The sequence below is a fragment of the Anguilla rostrata genome, chromosome 8, assembly GCF_018555375.3.
Source record: "Anguilla rostrata isolate EN2019 chromosome 8, ASM1855537v3, whole genome shotgun sequence".
Taxonomy (NCBI): Eukaryota; Metazoa; Chordata; class Actinopteri; order Anguilliformes; family Anguillidae; genus Anguilla; species Anguilla rostrata.
In genome coordinates this window covers 10,610,953-10,630,618 of record NC_057940.1, presented here as the reverse complement: position 1 = coordinate 10,630,618, position 19,666 = coordinate 10,610,953, and the positions used below count along the sequence as shown (strand labels likewise).

The window sequence follows — 19,666 nt, the reverse complement described above, 5'->3', positions numbered from 1 at the left end:
ACTGGATATTTTCTTTAATAACTGAAGTGTTACAGTTTATGTGAATTGGGGGCAGTGTTGTTATTTTCTTTTCTGAAAGTCTTCTATGAGTTTTCTGTATCAGCATTTTTGTCCTCTGTATGTGCACCACTACCTTTGGCTCCAGGCTTTGCAGACTTCCTGGGCCACAGAGAGAGAGAGAGTGTTGCCAAGTATCTTACCTGGTGGAATAAAATTAGTTAATGATTTATTTTCTGCAAATCAACGGGACTGAATGGCCCTTTGATAGGCACTGCAGGAAGTTCCTGCGATGTTGCGATTCCCACGAATCCACCCGCAGGAAATGTTGAACTTTGCAACGGCCCACTTCTCTGAGAGACAGAGACAGGGAGCGAGAGAGAGCGAGAGTTAGCCCGTGCGAATCTGTGTTTTTCTCCCTGGTTCTCTCGGAGGACAGTGCTTCGGTTGCAATGTGAGTGACAGGTGTTTGTGTGTGCACGCGGATGACAGGAGGATTTAGGGCGGTGTTCGTGGAGCGGTGACAGGACTGTGACGCTCGGTCTATTTTACGGTAATGAGGCGTGGGTCCCTGCCGCAGGTGACTCAGGCCGCACATGCTCCCATCGCTCTCTCTACCCTCACAAGTTCTCGGACACACCCAAAACAAACTCACACTTATCAAAGATACACCTCACCTCAGCACAATGAAGCACAGTCTAGTGTTCATTGTTCATTGAGCTAACAGAAAATGAGTCCCTTTAGGAGTGTACTCTGTCAGGGTTGGATGTATTCTATCAGTTGGCATAACACTGAGCATTTTACTGCCATTGGCAACCAACATGAAAGAGCTTTGGGCGAGCTGGCGAAGTGCGCAAACTTTACTGTAAAATGACCTGGGGTCAGTATGGACCATTTGTGTAGTGGCTAGAGCAGCTTTGGCATGTGGATCTGAGGTATTCCAGCAGTAAAATTATGTAAGAATTTAAATTCACCATGGATCTCCTATATAATCACACAATTTCATTATTTTTATTATTATTATTATTATTATTATTATTATTATTATTATTATTATTATTATTAATAATAATAATAATAAAAGAAAGAAAGAAACTAATAAAAATAATTTTCTTTAAAACCATGAGAATTGCAAGCAGTTTCCTGCTACAGACATATCTTGACTGATTGGAATGGAAAATGTTGAGATTTTTTGCTGAGAATTGAGACGCAGTATTGATGATGAGATCACTTTGTGGTCTTTTCGAGCAGACCAGCCTATGGAGCGTCCATGCCTCTGAGCTCTTGGCTGAAGACAAGCAGAAGAATTTAAGTCCTCTCCGTGAAGTTTAGCACATAGGCGAGCAATGGTCCCAATTGCCCATGACAGGCCTAGTTCATGTTGTTTTATTATTTGTATTATGTATTTATTTATTTATTACATTCATGCCATCCAGAACACATTTTCTTGAGAATACAGGCTTTCGAGCCTGCATAAGAAAAGCTGAAATAGCCTAAAACCGCATAAAACACAGGCAATTATCCCAAATAGCATACTTGTTAATGTAATTAAAATGACATGTTCTTATACAATAATAATAAGAAGAATAATAATATAATAATAATAATAATAATAATAATAATATGAGCATGATACATACAGACGTTCACTGCAAATGTGTTGCCATTTTCTGAAATTATGAATGTTTACAAAGATAAAAAGTTGTTTACATGATGAGTGATTATAATATATATATATATATAATTTTATATTTTCTTCACTCACTATTTTGATTAACCTTTGATGCGTCATGAAAAAAAAAACATATATTATTTTTAATCAAATACCCAAAACAGTTAACCCGGAGTAAAACATTAACTGGCCGCCAAGCCCAGTGACCGCATGAGTTGTAATTTCCTCCTTTGTCCGCCTGTGGTCGGCCTATCAGGAGTGGGTATGGGTTCAGTGGAACTTGATTAGTCGCCTCCCCTAGACTCCCGAGGCACAGTACGCAGTGACTTGCCTGCAGGCTTTTTGGAAGTTGGTGTTGTATTATGATTTCGCAAATAAAAACGTAGGGCATATCCACCAGACACAGGAAACACAGACCTATTTGCATTATTCCAATTCAGAGAGCAAATTCTGCAGAGTTGTCACCCAAAATGGCCCGGGTATTTTATGCTGGAATATGTCTGCTGTTGATCCACATGCTAACGGTGAGTAAAAGATCTGGGTTTCCGCCATACCTGTGTGGTGGGCGTCATATGGCCGTCGTTGTGTACTGGGACTGACCATTTGACGTTCATTTCACATTTAAGTTGTGATTTTAATTTTACTAATTATTGGCCTCTCCATGACCGCCCCTTGACTCCATGACCAAGTATTTAATCGAATGTTAATTAAATGTAAAATGTGACAGTGACTGGAATCAAATGCATGAATTCGTCAGTAAATTCAAAATGTATTTATTTATTTATTTATTTATTTATTTATTTATTTATTTATGTCATATGCTACAACCCTTGCGCACGCCATTGCTACTTTTTAGCACCGGTTAAACAAAATTCAGTATAAACGGGACAAAAAACTAACATACAGCTTTTTTTTACGAAACTGTTTTCATAAAGATAAAATTTTTTTGAACGTCTTATATTTTTTTATTTTTTTAATGTTTATTCGAAATCGTAATTTTTGTTGCTTTTCGCCAAGGAAGCAAAGTATGTTTTAAAATACTTTCACCGTCGCCTTCAAATTGCTCGTAGCTGGCGTTGTAGTCGGTGTAAACAAATTAATTTTAAGGCCGGGTCATCAATTCTGTAACTGTATGATACTTACTCTCCTTAACTGTATGATAATCAACTAATTTTGGACCGGGCAGTATGGGTTGCTCGGTCAAAGGTGTTACGATGTTTTTGTTATAGCGTCTTTGCAGCTGTCTTACTTTGACCACTGCGCATTTTTAGTCATACAGGTTTCGTAGCTGTTTACTAATTGGTGCATGAAACAATACCTATAAGAAAAAGGGGGTCCATCATTGCTTTAAAAATGTGATTATTTGAATTATGGAAATTTCTATTAATGCGTGTTAGATGGGAAAATAGGCAACACATCAGGCCACAGTTTATATATTTTTTGCTGTAATGCAGGAACATGTCATTCTGAGCTCTCTCTCTGTGTGTGTGTGTGTGTGTGTGTGTGTGTGGGATGTATAGGTTGTAATTGTCAAGGTGGACACCAAAGGGCTCACAAATTTAAAGAGGCAAAAAAGGGAGTGGATCGTACCACCGAGGAAACTGAAAGAGAATGTGGATTACAGACGCGAAGTCATCGCAAAAGTAAGATCTTTTTTTGTTGTTGAACATTTCATTTATGACAGGAAATGGATGGATGATTTCGGCTGGCTTTTTTGGTTGTGACTTGCACAGCTTACATTCCTTTTGCACCCAGTATATATTTACTCAGCTGAAGCAAATCAGGTTAGGTGCCTTGCTCACAGATAGCAACACACCAGCTGGGAATCTACTGTAACCTACAGTGCCCTACAGAATTATGGAAAAAGGAGAGTGGCATTTGTAAGTTTTGCTATACTGTATGCTTAATGCATTTGGATTTGAGATCAAAAGTTGAGTATGGGACAAATGTGCAGACATTCAGATTTAGTTTCATGGCATTTAAATTGCGTGTATGTTTTAACATTTTACAGAAATGGCTATTTTTGTGTTGCGTGCCTTCATTTTCAGCGGTGCAAAAGTAGGATAACAGCTGAACGTAAAAGTAAATCAAAGCAATAGAGTCTAATATTTGATTGCATAGTCCTTAAATACAATAATCACATCAAGCCTATGACTCATTGACATAACCAAACATTTGGTATCTTCTTTAGAAATGCTTTTCCAGGCCATCACTACAGCTGCTTCCGTTTGTTTCGAGGGGTTTCCGTCTTCAGTGTACCCTTGAGCGAGTGAAATCTATGCTTGACTGGGTTTAAATCAGGTCACTAACTTGGCCAGTCCAAAACTTTCCACTCCTGTCCCATTGATCAATGCTCTGGTTGCACAGGCAGTGTGTTTGGGGTCACTGCTTTGCTGCAGGATTGATGACGCTCCGGTAGATGATGTTGGATGAATTTCTTTGTACCGTACATAGTCAGACAAAATCTGTACACTTCTTTTTTTTTTTTTTTTTTACACTTTTTGAACCATCCTCTGTTAAATTATCAATAAAGATGAGTGAGCCTGTTCCAGAAATAGCCGTACATGCCCAAGCTATGACACTACCTCCTTCATATTTCATGGGGGGGTGGGGGATGCTTTGCATCATGGGCTGTTCCTTCCTTTTCCCACATTTTCAGGTATCCATCTCTTCGGTAAGGGTTTATTTTCGTCTCATCTGCCCATGAAACTTTGTTCCAGATCAAATGCAGAATGGCACTGCATTTCAAGTTTAAAAAAATAAATAAAAAGTTTTAACTACTTTCAAATTTACATGCAACCTTAGAAAAGCTAAATTAACTACTGTACGATGAAATGATCTGATTGTCAAATTGAAAAGGTGTTTGTCTGTACCTTTGCCACATGTTCATCTTTTGATCTTAAATCCAAATGCCTTAAGAGTATAACAGAATAATAAATTTCAGTTGACCACTCTCAGACTTTTGGAAGGCAAGCTGTCATGCTACAGTGCTACCCTACACAAAAGTAGGATACTGTGCGGGAAGCAGCACGAGTTGGGGCTGGTCTTCAGATTCCGATTCTGAATCCGTGGAAATCAAATGATGTAATTGTTGGCACAGTGGTGTATTGGAATGCAGCATTAGAGCACATCGACTTTGTGCTTTCAGAACCAGTTGTGTGTGCTTGCCAATCAAACTGTTTTTCATAAATCTTTACATTAAGCTTTGATAAACAGGCAGGGCCTAGCCTAGTGTGCCTTTATTAAGCTGTCTGTGTGTCCCTGTCAATGAATTTATTCTCACAAAAAGTCCGTTAATATTGATGGTAACCCTTATATAAAATACCAGCCTCAAAATACACCCTTCGATTATACAGTTTACATCCAACCCATATGAACCGATGGATATATTTAGTGAAGCGCCTTAGGTTAAGTGCCTTGCACAAAGCTAACACAGCAGCACTCCAGCTGAAAATGTAACTTAGAGCTTTGGAGTCACAAATTCGGTCCCCTAAACATTATGCTACAGTACACTGCACCCGCACACACACACACACACACACATAAACATACCTACTTACTGTACATGCATTCAAGTCATACCTCATAACTGTTTTATTTTCAAAAGCAAAATTTGTATGTCATTGTATTATGGCTGAACATACACTTTGAATCACTGCAAATATTTACATGGAGCTTAGGACCAAATAGTCAATAAACAAATTATCTATATTTTTTTATTTAAATAAATCTGAGGAAACTCTTAGGTTCTGTCAAAAATTAGATTTTATAATTTGTACCTAAAAGAGATGTTTCAGTTTCTTTTTTTTTGTAATCACTTTTTAAATGCTTTAAAATTGTTGTGGATTGTACATTTCCAATACCAGAGGTGTACATGTTTTAGGCCTGCTCTAAAACAATCTGATACGCCATGAATCATTTATAATAACAAGTTGTTTTTTTTGTTTTGGTTTCTTTTTTGAGATTCGGTCCGATGAAGAGACGAGGACTTCGATCAGATACTCCCTGACAGGTCCCGGCGCTGACAAGGACCCCGTCGGGCTGTTTGTTGTTGATTCACGGAGTGGCGAAGTCAGGGTGACGGATATTCTGGACCGAGAGAAAGTAGCGGTTTACTACGTAAGCGCAACTCCGAAACCGTTTTAAATAGTGATCTGCAACAAAGTGGAAATCCTGTTTTTTTTTTTTTTTTTACACAACTTTTCCATTTTCTCTTTTTAAATCCCTTTAAAAAATAATTTTCTATCTCCTTTTGGTATTTTACTTTCCTGTATTTTACATGTCTTGTTTGACAGTTAATCCAGCATTCTCTGGCTGCCTGTAGCGACTTTCATTCAGTGTTGTTTTATGTAAATTAGTTAGTAGTGAGGAAAGTTAGCTAGCTATAAGGGAGCTAGTTAATCGCAGCCAGCACAACTGAGTTTTGATGTGCACCCCAGTTCTGAAAATGAGTTTGATTTAATGATTCACAGCAGGTTTCCTTTTCGTCAGGAGGTTCCTGGTCCTTCTGCCTTGAGACATTAATAATAATAATAATAATAATAATAATAATAGTAAGCACATGTATAGGCTTGGTTAATACTTGGATGGGAAACCTCCTGGGAAAGCTTCAGTTGGTTGCTGCTGAAAGAGGTGTTGGCTGTGGAAGGCCAAATAGAAATCCAGTCCCCCATTTCAGTGATACTTTGCTGCCCCACCCCCCCGCCCCCTCCCCCCTCCCCCCCATGTTTTGTTCAAATTCCCGCAGACCTGGCTCTTTGTATCTAGTCAGTTGATCACATGCTCTTCATCTGATTGGCCTTTCAAACCCCTGTCCGTTCCCTACCCACTTTATTTCCCTTGGTTGTCAGAGTTCTCAGTTGCCTTGCTTGATTGACTCAAGGTAAAAAAAATAAAAAAATAAAAAAAGTGTTTTATATCACCAGAAAATTTGTTGTAAAAAAATAAATGTTACTTTACTGTGTATGATAACGCATTAACACATTAAAACATTATACACAGGAGGGGCCTCTAGTGGCGCAGCCCATAGAGCGCTGTCCACATGCTCAATGCGTGCAGCGATGTCGGTGGTTCGAGTCCGACCGCCAACCTTTGTCGCATGTTTCTCCCTAATTCTTCCTGTCTCTCTACACTGTTCCATCAAATAAAGCTGAAAACAGCCAAAATATATAAAGATATAAATATCATATAATTGTAGATGCTAATATAATTGATTATATGGACAGGCCATCAGTGTTCATCATTTCTAGTTACATGTATTGATCCTATGTAAAAAAAAAATGTAAACAATTCCGATGACCCAGGTGTAAGAAATATTTCTCCTCTTTCCAGCTCCAGGGCGTGGCAAAATTTGACAATGGTTCACAAGCAGAGAGAAACATTGACCTACGCGTCATTGTAGAAGACGAAAATGACAACGATCCGGTGTTTTCCATTGTGAAAGCTGGAAATGTCAGTGAATTAAGCCAGTCAGGTACACTTTTAATTAGCACATGTTATTTGACTATTCTGCATTATTAACGACATTTTTATCCATTGCTGAGCTAAGGGCTGTGGCTCTCCTCTGGAAACGTTTCAACGCAAATATTAGATAATGCGGCCACAACAGCCCTCTGTGGTGGCAAACTAAGGAATTTGGAATATGGAATTTTCTTGAAATATTTTATGACATGTTAGTACATTCTTTTATCAGATTCTATTATCCAGCACATCTTACAATTTAAGAGAAATATTAGTGCATTCATCTTATAAATATGAGGAATAGTGCCAGACATGGCCAGCAACATTCTCAGACCACTGAGTATACAGTAGATTCAGCATCTCTAAAAGCAGTGCTTCAAATGAACCAAATATCTAAACTGTCTGTCGTGAAGTGTACCTTGTACTACCTTGTTGTTGTAGTTCATTATGAAGAATAATCTTTTTTTTTTGTAGATATGAATAAAATGTGAAAGCATTTTATTGCATTCTGCACCAAGACTGCTGAAGTCACCAAAAAAAAAAAGACATGCATAAATTTGATCGCTAAGGAGATTTAACTAGAATTAGAATGAATTGTTGTAACTGAATTAGCTGGCTCACCTCACCCCGAGCAAAGATACACTTTTAAAAGCAACAGTAATTAGCTGGTTGCAGCGGCTGCATTGATCATTCTGTTTGTCTCTTTCGGTTGAAAACGCAGGCACTTTAGTGATGATAATTGCTGCCACAGACGCTGATGATCCAGCGACTCCCAATGCTCAGATAACTTACAGCATCCTGGAACAGGTTCCAGGTGACCCAGTCATGTTCTACCTCGTCAAGGAAACGGGCGAGATTCGCGTCCGACAAAACACTCTAGACAGAGAAGTGAGTGCGAAAATGTTTATAGCATAATATATGTGTGTGTGTTTGTGTGTGTGTGTACAAAAAGTGTGGCTTATATGTGGATATGTGGATATGTGGATGTGGGATAGTTCACCCTGGAAATGAATATTATATGTTAATTTTCTTATCTTCTTGCTTTTGGCCATACAAGGACATGTCTTTGCAGCATACCTTTTTCCAGATTTGAATAGTCTGGAAAAATGGCTCCACAAGGCCTCAATAATTGAAAGTCCTAATCTGTAATGAGGCGCTGTTGCAATGCAGTTGTTTTGTCCAGTGGTCTAAACACAGTGTTTAAGCTGGTGTATGGGAAGCTACTCTGTAATAAACTTTTGTGTTTTCTTCTTGGCTACTTATTTAGCATATTTGTATATTCGTTGATTAAAAATTTTTTTGTTTGTTTCACAGACGCACACTTCCTATACGTTGAAAGTTATTGGCGCCGACATGAACGGGCAGAAGGGAGGCAGAACTGGTACAGGAGCTTTTACAATCAACATCCTGGATGTCAACGACAACGTCCCCACGCTGGAGAAATCTTACGTAAATTAATAAGTCCTGTTTCCCTACCTCACTGGAAACCAACTCTGTTCCTGGAGATCTCCCATCCTTTAGGTGTTCATTTCAGCCCTAATTTGGCACACCTGATTTCCTATAACAGCTGAAAAAGATCTCTATTGTTGAGCTATTGTATGACGTTCTTTGTTAGGGTTGGAGTGGAAACCTTCAGGACGGTCGATCTCCAGGAACAGGGTTGGTTACCACTGCCCTACATTTATCTTTTATTTAGTGCCACTGTTCTACCATTTTGATATACATTCAAATCAAATTCTATGGACATTTTCGCCAATTGCTAAACTTTCAAACCAGTTGAGCCGAACATTTGAGCCGAATTCCTTCCTTGTGCTTGTTCCAGTATGAGGGCAGTGTGGAGGAGAACACAGTGAATGTGGAGGTGATGCGCATCAAAGCTGTGGACCTCGACTCAATCAACACCGACAACTGGCGGACGATTTTCTCAATCGTTTCAGGAAACGAAGCCGGATACTTCAACATCACGACGGACGAAAAGACCAACGAGGGCGTTATAACACTGATCAAGGTCTGACAAAGCTTGAAATTATATATATATATATATATATATATATATATATATATATATATATATATAAACATATTAACCCATTAACATATAAACTATTAACATATAATACATACAGAACTCAGCTACAACACCTCGATATAACTCCGATATAACTCTCCGATATAAATTTTTTTTTGTTCGTTTTTTTTGTTTGTTTTTTTAAACATCGATTGTTGTGCCGCTGCATCAGGAATTTAAAGCACGTGCGCAACCACTTTCTCTTGCCTTTAGTGGGTCCATCGATCCATAAAGATGTGTGCTTATTTTTGAAAATGTATAACCAACAAAAAATACGCATTTCCTTTTATCCATTTTTGAGGCCTTTTTTCCCCTCGACGCGAGAGCTGAGGGTCTGAAACATGGCTGTTCTTTATGGCTATTACATCGTTGTTGTAATGGCTGCCGTCGCCAAATCACCAATTTGACATTCTCCTGATGTGGGCAGTTAAAGAACTTCGTTTGCTTTCAGTACTTAAAAACAGCCAAAAAAAATAAACGTATTCTTCACGAAATACGTTCAGTATATCATATTATTCCTCTTTTTTTTTTTTTTCAGCTCTGTTACGTGTCAGTAATGAATTAGCTTTATTTAACCAGGGAAGTCAACCGAGAGTTGGTTTTGTGGGAATCTGGCCAGGATGGCTGGGTTTAGCATTCCTTCTCTTTTGACACCACACACACGGTATTTGAATCTCTTGCCCTCTGGCAGGCAGTGGGTGCCAAAACCACCACACGTGGGAGGAGCGTCTTCTCACGTGCCATTGCGCTCGTCAGCAGTCAGACTGCACACGGCAGTCATTCCGCACCACAGACATAACGCAGTATAAGCACTTCATACCTGCTGGTACCAAACATTTGCAGTTTGACTACTGCATTATATACGTCATTAGCTTGTACTGTAAATATTATGATGCGTGGCATCAGACTATTTATTAAATACTCTATGTTTATGTATCTGTCTCTATTCAAACAAATGTTAAATAAGATAGTAAAAAGAGGTGCTATGTGTGTAAATACATTATTATATATATTCCCAGGATCTCTGTGGTGTGAAAGGCACAGGGTCATATTTAATGGGGCATGTGGGGGTGGAAAATTGCCCTTCATACCCTGCCCTAAAAATATGGAAAATTAATTAAATATTTTTTTCCGCTCATTTATCTGAAGGCCCTGGATTATGAAGAGCTGAAAGAGGTGAACCTCAGGATCAGTATGCGCAACAAAGCGGCCTACCACGAAAGCGTGGTCCTGCCACCGGGCGGAAAATCCTACCCCATCAAGATAAACGTGAAGAACCAGCCGGAAGGCCCCAGGTTCAGTCCCGCCATGAAGGCCATCTCCATCTCCGAGAACAGCAAGGTGGTGACCACCCACACCGTCATCGCCACCTACACCGCCATCGACGGGGACACCCTAGTGGCGGCAGAAAACGTCCGGTTCGTGCGCAGCTGAATTTCCTAACGTTCTGTCAGATTTTAAAGACATCCGATGTCTGGTATTCACCTATTCTGAAGGAGAGAGGGAGCATGAAATGAATGTTTATGTCAGATGGAAAAAAAATAATATGCATCTTTTTTTGTCAGTTAATTCAACAAGTTCTTCATAGTGTGCCCTCAAGTGCGTTAGCAGTTATGCTCTTGCATTGTTTTCCGTGTTACCAAATGCTTTTTAATTTTTTTTTTAGGTATGCAAAATTGGTCGACCAAGCCAACTGGTTGATAATCGATGAAAGGACTGCAGAGATTAAACTGAGCCAAATACCAGATCGGGAATCCAAGTTCTTGGTTAATGGAACATACATTGCAAAGATAATATGTATAACGAATGGTACGTTTCTGAGTACTCTTTATAATGCATTCATGTACCTAGTTAGGATAATACGATTACGTTAGTTTATTTGGCAGGATTGTTGTTGTTGTTGTTTTTGTCTGATTAGGCAAATGTGATTCCAGTGCTAGTTTGTACTTGGTAGGATTGTTGTTTGCTGAACAGGTTACTCTACAGGGTTGGAGTCCTGATCGATGTGGTCACTTCTGGCACTACGATCCTTACTTCACTCTAGTGTGTTTCTTTTGCACCTCTACACCGTGAACCAATGCACTTGTTGTACGTCGCTCTGGATAAGAGCGTCTGCTAAATGCCTGTAATGTAATGTAATGTAATAATTCATTGCGTAATCTCTGAAAGGAAACAAACAGTCTGAGCACTTAGAAGTAGTACGCCCATTACACCCAACATTTCAAAATTCAATCTAAGCACCATTACTGGTGACAGTTACATTTTAACTTGAGCGACCATTTAAAAAAAAATATATATACGATGTAACATAATTTTATAGACAAATAACTGAAATAAAAGACGCAGATGGTGATTTAAAAGTTTTTGTTTAAGCATAATTAACCCTTCTCTGTCTAAATTAGACATCCCAGCAAAAACCGCCACCGGAACCATATTCATGGAGGTAGAGGACTTCAACGACCACTGCCCCACGCTCACCAGCACGACTCGGACCGCCTGCAGCTACGACACCGCCCTGCTGGTCACTGCCGAGGACGCGGACCCCGACCCCAACGGCGCCCCCTTCCACTTCCGGGTCGTGCGCGAAGGCACAAAGCAGAAGTGGACCGTCGAACCTGCCGACGAGAGTAACGAACCAATCCTTCATCTTACAAACTTTTGCTTAGCAGAACCTCACCTTACCCACCTACCTCACACTCTCAGGTGGGAGGTCCAGGGGGTCAGAAAGTAGAAGTCCTGCCATGCGCTTCTTCCACCCGTGAACTCAGCCAGCTGATTTACCTGATTAGTTCTGCCTCCTGAATGCAGAAGTGTGCTAATTAGCAAATCCAGGCGACCTGAATATAACACTGAGGAGGACTTTTACTTTTTGAATCCGGAATGTCCACCTCTGCACACACTATTCACTGGAAAATGAATAATGTATTCAGCTGAATTTCTGTGAAACAGACTGTGGTTTGGTAGCTGTTCAAAGGGAAAGTTTCACTTTACAGGCGGTTAGCTGACGTTCTTATCCAGATCGACTTACACAACTTTACATAGCATTTACATTGTATCCATTTATACATTGGGATTATATACTAAAGCAATGCAGGTTAAGTACCTTGCTCAAGGGTACAACAGCAGTGTCTTACCCGGGAATTGAACCTGTGACCTGTGAAAACAAGGGAAAATCAAAGAGAAAAAAAATGAACAACTGGACAGATAATGAGTTGTTTCCCCATGTCCTCCACCTTGCAAACATATAAACAGAAAGTCTTCGTTATGCATGCTGTAATGCTGTAATGCATATTTAAACATGCTGGGGGCTGGCGTTCAAAAAGATGTTCACCAAATGAAAGTCTTTAAATTTGTCTATAAAGGTGGGTTTGAGATCTTTCATTTTTTTGCCTGTTGTTTAAAAAGACAGAAGTGTGATCCTGAGAGCCAGTGAGAAGCTGTGGCCCGGCCTGTACCAAGTGGAGCTGGAAGTGCGGGACCAGCAGGGCAAGGCCTGTGAGGCCCGGCAGGTTCTGGACGTGATGGTCTGCACCTGTGGGGAGGGCGGGGCGGAGAAGGCGTGCGAGGCCAGGGCCGTGCCTTCAACCGTTTTCGGGGCTCCAGGGGTGGCCTTCCTGCTGCTGGCCCTGCTGCTGCTTCTACGTGAGTTACCCTCCGTCCAGAACAGAGTGTACAGGTCAAATCCTGACAGATCTGTATGGACAGGGATCCACTGATACGGAGTACCACAGACATGTCCAAACAAATCTCTGCCTACAGAGATCCACTCATACAGTCTACCAGAAACCTGCTCAGATAGATTGCTATATAATGGGATCCACTGATACAGTCTATAACCAATGTGCTCAAACAGAGGTTTATGTAAAGGGATCCACTGGTACTGCCTACCACAAATATGCTCGAACAGATTCGTACAGTACGTAAAAGGATCCACTGATACAGTCTGCCACAAACATTCTCAAACAGATTGCTACAGTACGTAAAAGGATCCACTGATACAGTCTGCCACAAACATTCTCAAACAGATTGCTACAGTACGTAAAAGGATCCACTGATACAGTCTGCCACAACTACTCAACAGATTACGTACGAAGGATCCACTGAACAGTTGCAAAACATCTCAAACAGATTGCTACAGTACGTAAAAGGATCCACTGATACAGTCTGCCACAAACATACTCAAACAGATTGCTACAGTATGTAAAATTATCCACTGATATAGTTTGTCACAAACATACTCAAACAGATTGCTACAGTATGTAAAATTATCCACTGATATAGTATGTCACAAACATTAACAGATGCTCGTACTAAGATCCAGATACAATCTGTCACAGACATACCAAGATGTACGTGTAAAATTATCCACTGATATAGTATGTCACAAACATGCTCAAACAGATTGCTACGTGAAGGTATCCGCGGTTACAGTCCGCCACAAACACGCTCAAACAGATCATCGTGTAAAGGGATTCTCTGATACACCCACGTCAGACATTTTCTAAGTACTCAATAATCTGTGCATGACTGACCATACTTTCACCCAGGGAAGGGAGGGATTTTCAGTACGACATCCATGTTCCATCATACACCAGCGCCCTCCTCTGGTCAGTGGGGCACCCACAGTCTGAGTCTGCCTGCACAGACACTCTGGGTTCAGAGGAGGGCAGGAACTTGTTTTACGCTCTCCCAAAACTGACAGCGGGGGGTTTCAATGATGATCGCAAAAATCATCCAAATTGGGAAGAAATGGGGGTAGATTTAAGGGGGTAAAAATGTAATCATGCAAGTAAATCATGTATAAATGGACTGCATTTATATAGCGCTTTTATCCAAATTGATGCCTCTCATTCACCCATTCACACACACACACTCACAAGCTAACGGTGAATGATTGCCAGGTACCCGTCAGCTCGTTGGGAGCAATTAGGGGTTAGGTGTCTTGCTCAGGGACACCTCGACACGCCCAGGGCGGGGGATCGAACTGGCAACCCTCCGACTCCCAGACAACCGGTCTTACTTCCTGAGCTGTGTCGCCCCTACATGCATAAAGAACATCATGGCTGAGGGTACGTGTTATGTAGCCAGATTAAAGTTGTTGTTTTCTTTTGTCCCACAGTGGTGCCTCTGTTACTGCTGTTCTGTACGTGCGGGGGCAAACACTTCATGATGATGCCGGTGGACACCAAAGAGCATCTGATAGAGTACCACACAGAGAGACCTGGAGAAGACAAGGTAGCAGCCCTTTCCTCTTAGCGTCTTGCTTCTTGGACGTGTGCATCTTTTTTTAAAAGTCAGTTTTCGGATTCCTCGCCATTAGCAATGGAAATCAACTGTGCTCTTATTTCTGCCCCGTTGGATTTAAAATAGTAGTACGCAGATAAATAGAATTCGGGGACGATTGTCAGTCAGTGGCCAATGTCATTTTTCTGCTGACAGCACTTTAATCTGTGGTAAATGTTAATTTAAGTAAATGTCGTGTGTTGAGATGTTTTGTGAATGTAGTCACTGAATTATTTAAATTTCTTTGTTTAAACTGTAAACATAGTTTTAAATTTCTTTTTTTTTTTTTTTAGCTGTAAACAGTTTCTAGTAGTTTTTACTGCTGTATGAATTGTCCTCACCCTTCCCGATGTCATTTATCTATCTGAAGCAACTGGGCTGCTGTTGACTTGACCAAAAATTTCTTGTTGTGCCTTTACAGGAAGTCCCACTTCTAAAAGTCCCCACAGAGGTTGATGGCTCCATTAAAGCTAAACATTTTGAGAAGCTTGGGGCAGGACAATCTGCGGGAGGGGCAGCAGGAGCAAGTCTGTTGGGGGCGGCAGGGGAAGGTTTTGGGCAGACCATGGGGGCAGGTTATGGGCAGGCCATGGGGGCAGGTTATGGGCAGGCCATGGGGGCAGGTTATGGGCAGGCCATGGGGGCAGGTTTTGGGCAGACCATGGGGGCAGGTTATGGGCAGGCCATGGGGGCAGGTTATGGAGGGGCAGAAGGTGGCTACTCTTCCGCCTCTGCCTGGGGCTATAGTGATGGAATACAGGGCGCAGAAATGAAAGGAAGATACTCGGGATTTGAAAGCCTTCACAAAGGAGCCTGGGATGGAATCGCCCTCACAGAAGATTTTCTGGACGATTACTACTCTCAGGTAAGAAGCTGCTCAAATCATAATAAGAAAACAATACGCTTAATTATTAAATACATAATTTAATAATTAATGAACACTGTCTCGGTTGAATTTTATTTTAAATAGGATTGCTTGGGCAATGTCTGTGCAGTCATGCTAATAAAGCGTATTTTATTTTTAATTTGACCTGCCTAAAGGTCAAACAAAGTAGAGTGAAGAATCCCTGGAGGTTGGCATTACACTAAAGAAAATCTTTTTTGTTTCTGCAGAAAGTGGGCTGTGCAGAGAGTCTCGGCGGGCTGTTGGGGGACGGACTGCAGATATACGAGTACGAGGGTCAGGAGTCGCCCGCGGGGTCCGTGGGGTGCTGCAGCTTACTGGGCGCCGACGACAACCTGGACTTCCTGAACGACCTGGGCCCCAAGTTCAGAACCCTGGCGGAGATCTGCAGGGGCTCGGCCACGGAGACCGCGTCCTCGACCGCCGCCGCGGCTCGCGGCGTCCACTCGGGCGCCGCGGCGTCGTCGTCGTCGGAGACGACCCACACCGAGATCACCGCGGAAACCACGCTGGGCGCCAGCAAGGCCTCACCAGCCCGCGCAGCGTCATCGTCGAAGACGACCCACACCGAGATCACCGCGGAAACCACGCTGGGCGTCGGCAAGGCCTCACCGGCCCGAGCGGCTTCCCCCGCCCGCGCAACTCCGCCGGCCCACGCGGTGGAGAGCGTCGTCACGGAGACCAGTTACGCCGCCTCCGCCCCCAGGGTGCAGGTGACGGAGAACGTGCTGGCGTCGAGCGGGGCGTACCTGGTCCAGCCGACGCCCGTGCTCTACGCCACCGCCCCGGTCCTGCAGACCCGCTACGTCCTGGAGCAGCCGGGCCTGGGCGCCACCCTGCTGGTGACGGACAGGCCCGGGAGCGCCCAGGGCGTGTACCTGCTCAACGACGCTCCGTGCATGGGTGAGACGGTGCTCGTCCGGGAGCAGAGGGGGGCGGCGGTGCCGGCTGGCGCTTTGGGCATGAACGAGGGCGTGGTCCTGGTGGAGCAGCGCCACGTGCTGAGAGAAGCCGACGCCGGGCGGGGCCACACCCTCCTGCGCGTGGAGAGCCCGGGGCCCGGGGCCCAGAGCCTGCTGGTGCTGGAGAGGCAGGTGGTCACAGAGAGCCAATCGGAACCAAGGCAGGTGCTTGTACAGGAGAGGAGCGCCTCGGCATCCCCAAACCCCCTGCTGGTGGAGAGTCAGGTGGCCGTGGAGTCAGGTCATCAGCAAGGGCTTCAACAGGGAACGAGCCTCTCGCAGTCCCACAGTCTCCTGCTGGAGGTGGGCGCAGGATCCACGCGGGGACGTCTGTCGCCAGCCTCCCAGAACTCGCTGGCTGGGGAGGAGGGTGTCTCCTGGCCATCTGGCGCTCAGGAGGAGGGGGCGGAGCTCCGGATGGTTGCTCCACCCGGGGCCCACACGGTGGTCAGGCAGGAGAAGCAGATCTCCTACTCTGAGAGGAGCATGCAGGAGGTTTCCCTCCTGGGCCCGCACAGCCCCCCATCTGAGCTCGTCACTCGTTGCTTAGCCCTCTTCTTTCTTTTTTTTTTTTTTACTAATGCTTTCGGCCTAATCCTCAAAAACACAAAAAAAATTATTATTCAGGCTCATACCATTCAGCCCAAGGGGAATCACGTGGGATGCACACTGTGGTCTTGAAGAGTGAGGAGTGACATGTTAACACAGGCCAGCGTATACTGAAGTTGTCTTGGTCTGCTAAACTGCTGAGCGTGTTGTAAACACACTGTGCATAATGGGCAAAGTCTAAAAAGGGAGTGCTAGGAAGGCAGAGTTGTTTTTTTGAACTTCAGGCCTACTTCTGGTTTTCTCAGAACACAGAAATTATTTACATGCCTGTAGCCTAGTCGTTTATTTTACCTGACATTTCTTTGAGATAATCCTGCAGGCTGCGAATGTGACCTTGTGCAAATGCGCTGGCTCAATACAGCAGTGAGCCACCTTTAGTGTATACGGCTGTTTAGAAAGGTCTAGAAAGTTCAGAATAATTAGCTGGGGTGGGGGGTGGGCAGCACATTCTGCACACTCTGCATTACATTACAGGCATTTAGCAGACGCTCTTATTCAGAGCGACTTACATAACTTTTTTTATTTTTTACATAGCATTTACATTGCATCCATTTATACAGTTGGATATATACTGAAAGAAATACCGGTTAAGTGCCTTGCTCAAGGGTACAACCTGTGACCTTTTGGTTGCCAGCTCCTTACCCATTATGCTACACTGCTGCCCTACACTGGCTCTCTGAACCAGCACAACTTCATCCCAGCCTGACCAAGCAAAGGGAATATGCGCATGTGGGTCCCACTTCATAAATAAATACGTAAATGCTAATGAAATAGGCTGTGTTGACATATTACTACCTTAACATGAATGCAGAGAGTGCTTGCTTTAATACTGAAACCAGCTCAAATAGCAATTGGCAGTTGCATAAGACCTAAGCTTTCTTATTTCAGTCTATGAATTGCATTCGACTCTGCTGCTAACAGAACAGAGTGTTTTGATTATCCAACGTGGTGAACACGCACCTTTTTTTCTTCCCCAAGAGATTCTTGTCGTGTGATTATTTTTCCCCACACGTTAAGCAGTTAAAGCAAAGGGTGTCCCTTATCCAACCAAATATATATTTTCCATATATTGAGACCAAATATATTTGAATTCTCTATTGGTCATTTTTTGTGAGAATGGAAAACTATTCTGATAATATTTTGTTTAGCACTTAATACGCATCAGTGAGACAAAACACTGCAAGATCTGTCGAGTAATCAATTGTCAGTTGAAGTGGACAATATCTTATTTGTAGTGACACATTTGATAAATGTTGGAATGTATTTGTAAGATATATCATTAATTGTCAACAGATTATTATTTTTTAAAAACTGTCAATATATTGGAATGTATTATAGATATGTTGTTAAAATAGTTATTTTGCAGAGGCACTGCCATGTTCCTTTGTCCTCTAACTGGAACATCAGACACCGTTGTGAGGTTGTAAGTTAAACAGACAAAACACTAGTAATGTTACTGTATGGCAATGCATTTATAATCGATGGGCAAAATTTTGTCTCATTCAAATTTCAACTGACAACATAAGAACAGCATTCATGTACCTGCCACTGTCAGATGCTGGCTCTTATAGTCCCCACCTTATAAATTAATAAATAAATAAAATTGGGGAGGGGTCTTTGGCTGTGTGGCCTATGAGAGAACTTTGCATTCATTTTGTTATTTTCTCTTTGTTTACGCTTACACATTTTTTGCATTATTTTGGGGCTTCATTGGGTAATTATGAATTTTTATGTCTTTCTTGATCCAGATCAGAATTATAATACAAATTTACTTCCAAAGGATAATATCTCAAATCTTCTCCTGAAGTCATGTATTAAATGTTTTAAATTAAAATTAAAAATTTGCTAATATATTTTTATACTTTTTTTTCTTTCGTGAAACTGTATTGTCCTGCATTTCCTTCTATTTACAATATCTTAATGAATTTGTATGGAAAAAAACAATTAAAATAAACTTGAATTTTAAAAAGCTTTTCGTTTAACAAAGTGAATGGCTGGCAGTATCTAGTATATGTCGGTATTTATCCTAAAAGGTCTATGCGCTTGGTCCATGCACGTTTAACAATGAAGTATCAATGACGTGTGCTGTATTTTTCAAAATAAAATGTTTTAACGAATAAAGTGTGCACATTGGATACACATATCTGTGTCTACTTTTCTCTGTTCCTTTCATTGGACCGTTAATGTTTTTTTTCCTGCTGTAATGCATTTCCCCTCCATCTGATTTTTCAGTGTGTGCACCTGGAGTAACGTGCTATAGCAACTCTGTTGCAAATGCACCCTCCAAAGTCCAGTCTAAGAATATCTATTCCGTGAACCTGTGCCTGCCGTCCATATTCCTGTAACACAATTGAAATTCGTACATGGATCGATGGAAGCTAATCTACAGTGTTGAGTGAATGTGGATTGAGGTTGAGTTGAGTAACTCTTACATACTGCAGCAGGTTTAAAAAAATAAATAAATAAATCGAGCATAGTTTACACCAACACCTCAAATCCATCTTAAAATCTCATGACTAGAAACATTTTAATAAAATCGGATCTGAATGGGATATTAAATAGGGGGGGGAATAGAAAGTTTCTGCTCCACTTTGCCTGAGTTGATCCCGCTGTTTCTTCATTTTAAAAATGTGAACCCAAAAGATTATCACCAGGAAGTCATTCATACACTGTACTGTACATTAAATCCTAAATCCTGTTTTTATAAGGTT

At 41.9% G+C, this 19,666-nt stretch overlaps 1 protein-coding gene across 1 annotated transcript; it reads left to right on the top strand.

Annotated features, from left to right (window-relative positions):
- The first annotated feature begins 1,958 nt into the window (after nt 1-1,958).
- LOC135260776 (desmoglein-2-like protein) lies at nt 1,959-19,096 on the top strand. The gene is made up of 14 exons (XM_064346310.1): nt 1,959-2,193; nt 3,190-3,312; nt 5,633-5,788; nt 7,001-7,142; nt 7,851-8,017; nt 8,444-8,578; nt 8,952-9,137; nt 10,347-10,615; nt 10,864-11,006; nt 11,600-11,824; nt 12,603-12,839; nt 14,317-14,432; nt 14,902-15,345; nt 15,594-19,096. The coding sequence occupies exons 1-14, from the start codon at nt 2,140-2,142 to the stop codon at nt 17,025-17,027; spliced, it is 3,831 nt and encodes a 1,276-aa protein (XP_064202380.1). The 5' UTR covers nt 1,959-2,139; the 3' UTR covers nt 17,028-19,096.
- Nucleotides 19,097-19,666: the final 570 nt, after the last annotated feature.